This window comes from Tympanuchus pallidicinctus, unplaced genomic scaffold (genome assembly GCF_026119805.1).
Source record: "Tympanuchus pallidicinctus isolate F22 unplaced genomic scaffold, pur_lepc_1.0 scaffold3, whole genome shotgun sequence".
In the NCBI taxonomy this organism is placed as follows: domain Eukaryota; kingdom Metazoa; phylum Chordata; class Aves; order Galliformes; family Phasianidae; genus Tympanuchus; species Tympanuchus pallidicinctus.
In genome coordinates this window covers 97,525,813-97,538,756 of record NW_026294747.1, presented here as the reverse complement: position 1 = coordinate 97,538,756, position 12,944 = coordinate 97,525,813, and the positions used below count along the sequence as shown (strand labels likewise).

Below are 12,944 nucleotides of genomic sequence, written 5' to 3'. Positions count from 1 at the left end.
CCTGCTTGCTGGTTGTAAGTCCCGATAGCTACATTTAATTTTATCAAATGCACTTGTGCTGGCTACAGCCTTTCACAGGCCTCTGCAGGGCTCTGTCAGCCTTCAGTTTGAGACTGGACTACTCCAGATTCATCACGTCCCTGGAAAAAGGGCTAGATTACAATATCATTTTCTACAGCAGTTATTGCTGGTCACTTCCTACATCGCTCTTTTCCTGCAGAGGGCCAGAAACACGATGATAAATATAATTATATGTTGTTTTTGTTGTTATTGTTATTTTTTTTTTTCTTCTTCTTTTTTTTTTAAATTGAAAGATGCGTAGCAATCAGGCAGAAAGGTTTTCATGTTCACTGCTAGGTATGGGATACGATGCATGAGAAATGATAATGAGGTATCAAATTAGCCATTGATTCAGCTCCCCTAGTGGTAACTGAAAACCATTATGTGGCGACTGCTCTTTTTTGGGGGTCTGTTTGAAGTGTGTTGGTGGTCCTCATGTATCTCCTAGGAGACAAACATCTGCAGAACAAAACCCACTATCAAAATCAATATGATTAACATATCTTTGAAGTGCTCCACTTAAAGGATGGGTGTATCTTCTTCCTGATCTTAAGAGTTGATCTTTCTTGTGTGACAAATATAAGCTTTGAGCTCCTAAATTGTTTTTTTTTTTGTATAAAGAAACAGTTTTATTGCCCAAGTCTGACAGTCTGGTTTGACATATTAATTTTTATATACTTGGTAATACTAACATTAGGAATCAACAGTTTCAACTACCCCTAAAATACTTCAATACCTAACTACCAATGTAGTTTAATGGGGCTGAGGTACTTCTCAAACTACTTTAAAAATGCCCATGGTATTTTCACTTTCTTTATTTATTTTCATTTTTCTTTCATGGTATGGTCACTTTCTTTATTTTTTTCCATATTGAACTGCTACTGTCCCAAGTATGTCTTCTGTTTTCTTAGCACTGACACTAAATCCCAGTTTGGATGAAATGTCCAGTAGACAATATGAAAACCAGTCACCAGAGCCACACAATGCACAAAAGGACTGCATTTCATTGAAATTAGAGGTAGGCAAAATGTATTTGTACAAAAATGAAAAATGAAAAGCATATCAGAAAAAAATGCATTAAGGATATTAATGACTGTAAGGCAGATGGTGTTCATGGTGCTTCTGCACTGGGTGAGCTTATAGATGGAAATTCACACAAGGATATAGTAGGCTGCTGGGTCATATTTTCTTAACTTGAATAGGAACTACACATCAAAATGGTGTAAATAACAGTTCTGAACTTCAAAACTTTATACTCCATCATAACATTATGGTATTTGGAGAAAGAGAGACAAGGGAAGGGAACAAAAAAATTAAGGCTTATATTCAGTCAATTCAAAGTATAATCATTAACTCAATAGCAGAAGAAGCAAACTGTATTAAACAAGGTAATACTGTAGGTGAACAGCACCCACAAAAATTGCAGCATTTGGGGTTAGCATTTTTGGAAGGGTTAAAATCTGCATTTTTTGAAGATGAAAGTCATACATGCAGTGACACTGGTAAAGCTTGCTCTTTGCAAACTACATTTTTATATCATCTCAATAAAATCAACGCTAAAGCACTGCTTTCTCTTCCCTTCTCTTATTTTTTCTTTTATTTCTTGTTTGCTGAACAGTAGCAATTCAGAAATACTGTATACTCAAGGATTTTATATAGGGTAGTGGTAGAAATGCTACATACAAAATGCTGTTTTAATGAGCTTTAACAAAAAGGATGCATATAGAATCAGACATCCAGCACCTTTCCCCTCCCTCTTGATGTTTCTCACATTGTAGAAGGCAAATTGCAGGCGCATCACAGACACGATAGCAGTTACAGTAAAATGAAGGCTGTTTTGCCTCTTTAAAGTTCCTGTGATTTAACCCGGGAAAGACCTTTCTATGATGTTATGATCAAACACTTCCATTCAGACAAAAAAGACAAACAGAAATGGCCAAGAAATTGGGATTCTGCAGCTGCTAAAGATGGCTGATCATCATAATGTCATTGTTAGTGGGGAAAAAAAAATGAAATAAAACGTTATGCATCAGTTTTCTCAGCAGTTTCAAGCTGAATTGCTCTTCTCTGTTTTGCAGTACCATTTGAGGAGGAAAAAAAAGAGGGAGAGACTGTCTTCAATTATGCAAGAAGCTCCTGGTATTCAAAACAAATGGAAACTGCTGTTGTGATAAGCTCTTCTTTTGTCTGAATGAATTACAAAGGGAAAGATCTTTCTGCTCTACTTGAGAGACTTCATGCCACTCCGTGCTTTCGAGGTGGGAGCTGTGCAGCAGAGTCCTCGATGTTCCCCTGGCCAAAGGAGAGATTTATTTTTTGAGGGATGAAAGGAAAATGGCAGAAAGGCAAGACCAGGAAGGCAGAATATCTTGTTCTTGTTATAAGACACAAGTACCAAACATCTACACAAACTACTCGAGCACACGGAAGCACTTGGAAGATTGGATAAGTATTATCTCCTTTGAGCCAGTTTCTCTGCAAGAACTAGCAAGAAAATTTGGAGAAAACGCACCATACAGCCCTGATGGAGCAAAACTACCTCTGTGAAGTGCCACCTCAATGTGTTCAGAGACAGAATCATTCATGTCACCATAAGTGGCAGGGACCAGGTGCACATCACCTGGATGCTTACTGATTTACAGCAGTGTTCCAAAATAGGCTAAAAAAAATCGATGCCCCAGTTTTATTGGGATATCTGAAAAGGACAGTCCCAGAGGCTTCCAATTCTAGCTGAAATATGGACTTCCAAAGCAGTAGATCAAAGATCTTATACTTGTACATTTTTAAGCTTCAATAAAACTTTTGTTTTCAGGTTAGTTGGAATTTACAGGGCAAAGGTTCTGACTGAAACTTCTGACTGAAACTTCTCCATTCTTCAAATTTCAAAATGTTTAATCTGACTTGAAAGCTAGTGGAAAAGCTAGTGGAGAGTGAGGGAAGAATGAGGCAAGAAAGGGGTTGTCTATAAAGGAGCTGAAAGGGAAATAATTCCCCTTGGTAAAAAAAAAAGAAAAAAGAAAAAAGAAAAAAAAATACAAAGAAGAAAAGAAGACAAACTGATTTCTGGATATTATTGAGCATAACACACTGTTAGCTCAGGAGGTTAGCCTCCGTTATCCTGTGCTCAGCTAGATTGATGCCCTTGCTGAAGTTAGCATTTTAGTTGGCACAGGTGTGACAACACTCTACTGCAGCAGGAGGGCTTGCAAAGCAGATGTACTCCATCATTTAAATTGTCCTGAAGGGACTAATAAAGTAATGCAGGAAAAGTTATGCCAAGGGGAAGAAACAGGAGGAGTTTTGCCACTGCTGGCCAGAGTTGATGTGAAAACAAAATTCCTCCCTGAAATCTGAATCATGTACAAATGAGTTTACAATGTTCCATGCTCTTATTTGCATGCTTTTATTTGTTTGTTTTGCTTTATTTCAAATCGCCAGCCCTTCAGACCTGTGCAATCTGAAATTCAAGCTGTGAATCTTTCTGGCTCATAAATTTTGCCTGCTATAACACCTGCACAACTCGTCTGTCTGGTCTTGGATTTTGCAAGTGCATCCCAGGAGCAGTGCTGTCCCTGCACCAGAAACTTGTCAACACTTCTATGGCTGACGTATGTGCATGATAGAATTCAGTGCACCTGCTCTCAGCTGTGTTGCTTACACAGTGTGGTATTGTGTAGAAAAGTCTTTTTTGCCCATCAGCAGATATGTCTGTCTTTGCATATAAGGGGAAGAGATTTGCTGAATCATTAGATGTACATAGTCACTCTCCAAAGCAAAAATTCACTTTGAGGCGAAAAGAAAAATGTATATATTAAAATTAATTTAGATAAACTGAGACACAGTTCATTACCACTAGATATTACAAATGATAAAAGAATGCAGTTCTCCATTTATGCTAAAGGCTTCTGGAAATATTAGGAAATATTTGACAGGTGATACTGTGATAGGAAAAAAAAAAAAAGGAAAAAATAAACCAGAATGATCTTTTCTCATTTATATGCCATATTGTTCTCTAACTTCAATCTTATAAACCAAGCCAAAGATCTGAATCCAAACCACAGCAATGCTGTTTTGTACATCAGTACATGAATTACTACAATACCGCAGACAAATTGGTCTTATGCATTTTTGTTACTTCCAGATGCAAAGTAATAACAAAAATTGTATGAAAGAATTTCTCTTTAATTATACAGCCAGATCACGAAACTCAGCATTTCATAATAAGGTTATTTAAATTCAAAAATATATAGCTCTTTTCCTAAGGACTTACAGACCAGTACCAGCATAAATAAAACAAGACAAATATGTACCACATCAGATCTTTAGACCTTCCCCATCATCAGCATCTTTACGTATTTCTGGAAAACCAGGTCTTAGACAAACTTGGTACTATGTCTTTTCTCACACAAATTCCCTGAAGAGCCCAAACTATGCGATTTAGCACTGATACAAACCTCCTAATGTCTGAAATACGAATTAGCCCAACTCACGTTTCTCCAAGATATAGATATATATAGCTACTGTGCTTTACTGCATTGATATCTAATTCTGTATCATGCTAGAAAAAGGGAGAGTTTGTTTGAACTAAATGGAAATGAGATGAGGGTTTGATTGGATGGGGGTTTTTTCCCTATAAAGTATCCCTTTGTCGTTAAAGAATATATAATCTTCAAATTCTAAAAAACTCTAGGAAATCAGGAATGGAACTTTACAGCAAGACATGGAAATGTGTGATATGAAACCAGAAGCATTTACCTGAATGGCAGCTCAGCAAGAACAACTGGTTACATAAACATAACTCTGGAAAAGAGAAGAAAGGAGCTAAAGATGGAGAAACCTCTGTTATTCAGTGATCAGAAATGACACATTTGAAATTCCTATGAATAGTAAGGATCAAAACAAATATTTTCTGACTTTTAAAGGCTTGTCTTTGAAAGGAAGGAGACAATCCAAGGAACACTTGATTTCAGCTGAAGTCATAAAATAGTGGACATCTATAACTTAAGAGTGTATACAGGTTGGATTAAGGTCAAGTTGCATTTGGCTGAATATTAGAAGAACAGAGTTGCAGCACTGATGAGGCTGGCCACACCACAAATACCTTCATAAGCCACAAAACCCAGCCACAGAGACCTAACTAGGGAAGCAGCAGGTTGTATATTTTCTAGTAATTCAGTATCCCTCCTATAGTTCCTTGGGAAGAAAGCCTATTTTTATGGCCAAAGTCCACGTGGTTTTAATTGTTACATGATGTTTGAATAATCGAACTATAATTTTCCAGGGACTCACTTTTCTGATGGCTGTGTTTGCACCGAGACATCTCCTAATGTCTAATGTGATGTAGGCAAAGAGTCCACAGAGCCCATCCTGCATTAAGCAGTTTTCCATAGGAGCCTGAGCAGGGCACTGCTGCCTGCACACTGCCAGGACACGGGAAGCATCTGGTGTGCAAAGTGGGATGATTTACACTGACCTCATGGTCATTTACCAGGACTTGGGGAGGACAATAAGGAAGGCATTAGAGACTCAGATTGTCTGTCAGAGATAAAGATTATGAACTGACAGAACTAAAAAGGATGTTTTTAGGGTTCAAGATGTAAAAGAAGTTTCTGCTAACAAGGAGGTGAGCACATGCATTCACAGAGCACAGAAATTGAAGATAACAGTGGTTCCATAAAAAAATAACAGTCAGGTATTGGAGACAGGATAAAGAAACAGAAAATCTGTTGAACAGTCATTTTACAAAAGTCTTTACATGGATCGTATTTTCTGATATAGTAGGGAAGGATGTTGACTGCAGTCATCAGATAATAATGAAAATATTTACATTACTGAATTTACAGAACGTAGATAATGTAAAAGATTCAGATAACATTAAAATCATAAACGTTAAAGGAAGTGAAGATACAAATGAGGGAAATTTTATTTTTATGAACACAGATCTTTCCTGAGGATAACAATATGTATAAGATAATCTTTTTAAACCAGCTTTAGTGAGTATTGCCAGTATGAAACTTAGCAAAGCATGGTTTAAATTCTCTGTAGTACTCAACAAGTGTTTTAAGCTAACTACAAACCAGTACCTAGTTAGTTTCTCCCTTTGACTCCTGTTTTGTCTTGTCTAAAAGTCACATACATATCCATGTATATACATGGAGAGATAGAAAAACATGGATATTTATAGTAATTTATTACTCACCTCAATAATGTGAAGTAAACTCCCAAGAATACAGTTTTGGAATAGTTTTTAAGTGTTTTATGCATACAGATCAAGAGACACAATTAAACAAAAAGATAAAGAAGCAAACTAAAAGAAAGGAGCTAACAAGTTCTCAAACAACACATTTTAGGTTAATACATTCATTCAGAAAAACAATTAACATCATCACTAATGACATATAAGATACCATTTGTTCATCCAATCAGAAAGAAAGAAAAATAATGTAAAAATGCTTCCATCCATTGCACAGCTAATCCTCAACTGAAATAGTTTTTTCTCATGTCTTAGTCGTGATCTCCTAGTAAAAATGTAGTTAATTCCATGTTCTAAGTCTACCTCTCTGAAGCAAAGATTAAGTATGTGAATTTACTCTTTGTGTTTAAGAGAATCCAGGAGATGACTATGCAGAATACTGAAACTAATCAGAGAGGTAGAAAATACCTGTTCATTCTGGTGAAATGAGTCCACAGAAATGCAGTGCTCTGGCCCTCTTCAAGAAAAGAACGTATGACTAGTTATTATTTTTTTTTAGCCATTATTTCAAGAACCATCTTCCTGCCTGAAGTATTTGCAAATATATCTGAATCACTGCAGATCATTTTTCCCTGTTTAAGAGTTTCTGTTTAAGTTAAGTTCCAAAATGCCAGTCACTTGTTCTTGTGTGGTTCTTAACCTATGCAAAAATAGTGTTAACTTCTGCTTTCTGGTCATCAGGCATTTGTAACCTGGCAGTAAAATTACTGCTAAAGTCCACATATTGCTACTAAGAATCATAGAATCACATGGTCATGGAATGGCTTGGACCCCAAGGATCATAAGGTTGTTCCAAACCCTCTGCCACACGCTGGGTTGCCAACCACTAGATCAAGTAACCACATCAGACTGATATCAGATTGATCAGGTAGACTAGATAGAAAAAAGAGGAAGATACTTGAGCATGTATTGCATTCATGTGTCTCACTATCTAGAAGTTTTTGCTGAAATAGGAATTGGACCAAAGACCTCTGACAAACAAATGTATTCAGAAAGCAAATGAAATTTAGGAAGTACTACAATTACTAGAAAATGCTGCGAAGAAGCATAATGGATAAATAACACAACTGAGGGAAATTTCTGTGAAATTCCAGAGAGAAAACTAAGAACTTGTTAAGCTTCTGCATGTATTCAGGGGAGAAAATATATGTATATTTTTAAGACATCCAGGTATACTGGGAGGTGAACACTTCAAAAACTGCAAAACTGCACTCAAATTTCACACATTGAAAAAAAGATCAAGTTGTTACTGACATAATTAGGCATTTTTACTTGAATTCTGTAGTTGAGAATATCATAGATTAGCAGGATTTCATTTTTAAGTCCTCTGTGTACCAGTAAAAAGAGATGTGGCATTGGAAGACTCAGGGCAAGCTACCTTCATCATTAATAATGCCCTAAACACCTTGATTGAGATGTACAGTGCTGTGTTATGATGTATTCATTTGCTAACTCCTTTTTTTAAGGGGAATAAGGGACTATACAATTATTTTCATTTGGGGCTGCACTTTTCAGAGTATAAAGAAATGTAACAGGAAAAAAAAATGAACCTATTAGGCTCTGGACAATTTATCTCAAAAAAGCACTGCTAATAAATGGAAAACAAAAACAAAACACTAAAAAATCAACCAAGAGCTACTCCGAATATTTATGAACTTCACATGGAATCTGCTGAGCATTCATGTTTTGCAGATTTCTTGAGACAATTGCTCTTTCTCAGTCTGTAAGAAATGCAAAGATACTAACTAATTATTTATGGGACAACCAATTATCTTGCACTATATTTCTAAGACTGAACATCATAACATGCCTATTAGTTGAGCAAGCAGGACAGTGGAGCAATTCCCTTTGGAATGAAGTGAAGCCAAGTAGTTGGACAGAGAAGCACCCTTAGCAAGAATAATTCACTAATAAAGATGTAACAGTGCTCAATTTACTTAGCCATTACACATCTGATCAGCAAAACATTTTGAGTGTCAGAAAATAACGCTTCCACTGTCACTGGCTTGAAGTAGAGCAGTCTGAAGTTGCAACTGCTCAGCTCTATAGGTTTTTTTTCAGATAACAGGCAGACAGTAGTTGAAGTCAGAAAGTGAAGAATGATATACTTTTGCCTTGGGCACACACAGAATAAAGAGCATTCAGGGTGGCCTGTGTGTGCAGAAGTGAGGCTGCTTTACTCTTTTCTGATGTACTGTTGGTCTAGACCAGCTTAGATGTGCCACTTCTGCTTGTGTTCAAATGCTGAGGCACACAACAGTTGAAAAAAAACAAACCAAACCAAACCAAAATAAAACAACCTGAAAATGAACTAAATTTACATCTCATTTACCGTGGAAACAATAGATGGGAAAGAACCTGAAAAGAAGAATGTCTGTGGTATACTTCAGGCCAGCATAACAGTGGCCTACAGGTTACCCATTGTGAAAGCCAGAGCTATGGGGCTTTACTGACAAAACTGCTCAGCAGCATGTGGAAGCTACCTACTCCAGTCCTTTGATCATGACTTGATAATCAGGCACAACTGCACCACAACACATGCATATTTTATTCTCCAGACACAGTATATGCACACACACATATATATCCTATTTCCTCACCAGCACTGCATGTTAGGGAATGCAACTGGGGAAGATGGTATGGATGGAAGCTAGCTGCCAAAGTGGTTTGTCTGGTCCATAATACCACTGCCACAGGAAGCAGGGTAATACAAAGTAGACTACAGCCAAGCGAACTTGGACCTGGGATTGTTTAGTCTGAAGAAGAGGAGGCTCAGGTGTGACCTTACAACATGTGCTCTCTTACAACAACCTAAAAGGAGGTTATAGAATGTTGTGATCAGCCTCTTATCCCAAGTAACAGTGATAAGACAAGAGAGAATGGCCTTAAGTTGTGCCAGGGGAGATTCAGGTTGCACACTAGGAAAAATTTCTTCCCACAAAGAGTGGTGAAGAATTGGAACAGGCTGGCCAGGGAGGTGGTTGAGTCACCGCCCCTGGAGGTGTTCAAGACAAGGATACATATGGCACTGAATGACACACTTAGTGGCATGGTGGTGATGGGCTGATGGTTGCACTAGATGACCTTACGATTCTATGACTTTTCTTGCAGGCCTAATCCAACCTGTTTCTAGATAGCAAGCTTGCACTAAAACATGAGAGCTTAGGTGAGAAATGAGGACAAAAACTTAAGATGCTCACAATTGCCTGCTGGGCCAAAAGGAAATCCAGCTGACTATACACGATCAATTTCATTTAACCCTAAAAGGACTGATTAGCTTTCTCTCGCAGTAAGATCATGTCTTGACAAATAGAGGTTAATAACAGATAGTGTTGCACACTTCCGCTAATGTTCTCTGGTTCCTCATGTTTTAACTGAAATCTATAAAGAGGTCACAGTAATAACTAGAGATGATTTTCTTTCTATGTCAATTATTGAGATGCTTGAAAGATAATTTTCAGAGTCTGACTGATTTTCCATGTACACTAGGAGATTGTTTCTCCTGCCTTCTCCATGCAAGAAGATAAACAACTGCCCAGAGGTTGATAAACAAGATGCTTCTATTTTTACTAAGAAGTTTAAGTACAAGTACATAACAGATACATAAGCTGAGTAGCAGCTCTAACAGAAATTACATGAAGAAGAAACTAGGACTGACTTGTTTTTTTGCAGTTGTCAAAGATAAATGAGTGGCTAGTATCACTTGAATTGATCCAACTGCTCTAATGATGGTGTTTGTTCTCTGGCTTCTTAAGAGGAAGAAAAATGAACACAAGAAGTCTTTTAAATATGGATTCAAAGAGTGCCCTATACTAATACTGAGATGCAGATATTCTCTTTTTTGTGTATCAAATACACTCTGATAATTTCTAATTATCTGTGTTTGCAGCCAAAGAATCTGTCCTCCCAAAATGATATAAAATGGGATCTTACAAATATATAGCAGATAATTGAGTTCAGCTACTGACTTTACTCCATGCTGCATTATACTTTATTTACATCTAAATGGCACTCAGGTAAACAAAAACTTCTAAAATACTCAGTTCCCAGATAATCCTTGCAACTAAGTGACATGCACACACTGCGATTAAGAGAAAATAGTGTCAGACAACTTTGCCATCTGGAAGTCTTCTTCAAGAAAGTAAGAGTAGATTTGAGTACTTAACTGAGAAAGCAGCAAAAGTTACAACCATTAACATTCAACTTCACTGTATGTTTTGGAACAAGAATAATATTGTATCACACAATCTTATCCAGACTCCTATTTTGATGTTCCACATTGTTTCTGTCAAATATCAATCCCTGACTAATTTAAAATAAAAATAAAATAAAAATAAAGTAACGATTTCTAGGTACTAGCTATCATTTGTTATTACATAGCTCTTCTTGCGTCAAGCATTGTAAAATATTCTATTTCTTACTCTGGGACAACTGGAAATGTGACCATGGAGTATGCATGATTCTAATGATGAAACTGCTCTGCCCAAATCCTTGCTGTTCACATTCCTTCCATTGGGTGTTGCTATGATATTAAACAAATTACAACTGTGACTTAATGTATGCACACAGAAAAGTATGCCAAAGGTTTGAGGTCTCTACCTACATTGCTTTGCCCGTTGTTTTAGACAGCTGAGTCTGCTGTACATTACACAGATAACATATGTTAGCTGATGCTAAGAAAATCTGTCAGTGACTACTTGTGAAAAAGAAGGCCAAAAAATGAAGTATTCCAGCTTGCACTAAAAGTTTTATATTCTTTCATGAAGGTGATTTGACTGCAATTTATATGTACATTGCGGCACACAATTACTGTATGCAGTAGCTGTGCAGATGGCTTTCTTTTAATTAGAGTATTTGGTGCATCTTCTGTATAAAGAATCAGGAAATGAATAAGGAGAAATTTAATGAAAGTAACCAAAAAAGGAAATAGTATAATGAAAGTTTAAAGAAGAAAAAAAAAAGAGGATTACTTAAGGCATAATTATTACAAGGATTTTTGTTCACTTAATGCCAGAAACTCTAAATAGCTCTTCAGACAGTTTGAGGAAGAAGTCTTTGAAGATCTGTGGCCTTGGGGAGGTCCTGACAAACACTAAGAATCAGGCACCTGATCGCTAAACTTTACAGTCAATGACCATAAAGATGACAGCTGAAGATTTCACAAAGAAGATATACTAGCTGTGACTGACTTTTTGATATGGCTGGGGCACACCACTGAATGTATTTTATGAAAATCATCAGAAAATTGGAAGGTTTCATGAAACTACGGCAAGTGCAAATGGTATAAAATCACTTTGTATTTGAACTATCCTCAGTACTAAAAGCTACTACTATTAATATTAGTAACTGTAAATAATAGAAGCTACTATGACCTGATATTCTGGTCTTTTTATAGCCTTTAATGCAGTTGCTGATCTATTTATACTCTTAGGTTGTTAGAAAAGCACTGGCATTTACCTGAGTGGTCTTTGCTCTAATTGGAAAATATCACACACAATATACACATTAAAGAGGGAGAAACAGACCAAGACAACATGATTTTTATACACGCTTACATCTGCAACTGTCAGACACAAATGCTTGAATATAAGAACTTGGGCAGGGAATAAAATATTATGGGACAAAAATGATTGGCTTCATCCAGGTAAATCTGTAGAACCTCTTAGAAGGGACAGTGACATCAGCCACTCTCATTGTACATTCCAGCATTTCTATATTCAAAACTCTTATGTAAATTGTACATTTCAGAATGATGGCTACACTTACCTGGTAGACCAGGTGGGGTTTTCAGATATTTGCCGTTAAAATGCTGAATTACTACTTCACATTTTTCTGTAGATTCCATTCTGGAAAAGAGAAAAGGGTGGGATTAGGGATTAGAGGCAGTAAGAGTTACTAGACTTTCACAAAAATGCTCAGTCAGCAAAAACAAAAAGGAAAAGAAGGTAAAAGAAAGACAAGCACAGATGCTGAGAGAAATCTTCAAAGCTGTTCTTGCTGACTTCTGCACAGAAACTGGTTGAGCTCATTATGGTGTAGTATGGCTTGTAAAGAGGACCTGTCACCCTCAAAGCCTGCAGCTGTGCTCCCGGCTTGTGTGTGAGCTACTGCAATGTCAATGAGCAACTCCCTCCTGGATCTGAGGGATCTCTCCGAACAAGGACGTTCTTTGTGCTCTCACGTGCTGCCTGGAAAGGCAAACGACTTGTATGTAGATTCCTCATGCACCCAGTATAACTTCAAATGGGTTGGGAAAAAGAAACAACAAGCTTTGTAGAAGAACCCAGAGGATTAAGCAACAATTATTAAGGATTGCAATGTTAAAAAATAGCCTGCAAGGATGAGCTGTAAAGCAAAACCAAAAGCCAAATTCTGGGTAAAGGCAATTTGCATATAATACCAGCAGGTGAAATGACTTGTTATTCATTCTGTGTGACCTAAAGATAACTTTCAGAATTGAAGCATTACAGCATTAACAGTGGACTAGTAACATACATTATTGAACAAACTGCCCAAGAATACCAAGCCTTTGGTCAAATCCTAAACCATGTCTATATCTCAGCAGGGAATTCACAGGTTGTTCAGGTCTTGTGAACTGACAGCATGCTAGTCCAGAGCAGTCTGTGACTCT

The 12,944-nt window shown here is 37.1% G+C and overlaps 1 protein-coding gene across 7 annotated transcripts in view; it reads right to left on the bottom strand.

Moving 5' to 3' along the window:
• RBMS3 (RNA binding motif single stranded interacting protein 3) overlaps positions 1-12,944 on the bottom strand; it is a 700,498-nt gene that overhangs the window by 129,337 nt on the left and 558,217 nt on the right. For 4 of the 7 annotated variants that reach the window (XM_052695879.1, XM_052695880.1, XM_052695882.1 and 1 more), the window contains 2 exons: positions 12,080-12,159; positions 4,816-4,860 (listed from right to left, as the gene is read on the bottom strand). In XM_052695879.1, coding sequence (XP_052551839.1) covers positions 4,816-4,860; positions 12,080-12,159 — 125 coding nt within the window. The remainder of the gene's footprint in view (positions 1-4,815; positions 4,861-12,079; positions 12,160-12,944) is intronic. The other 3 variants (XM_052695881.1, XM_052695885.1, XM_052695884.1) reach the window with 1 other exon arrangement.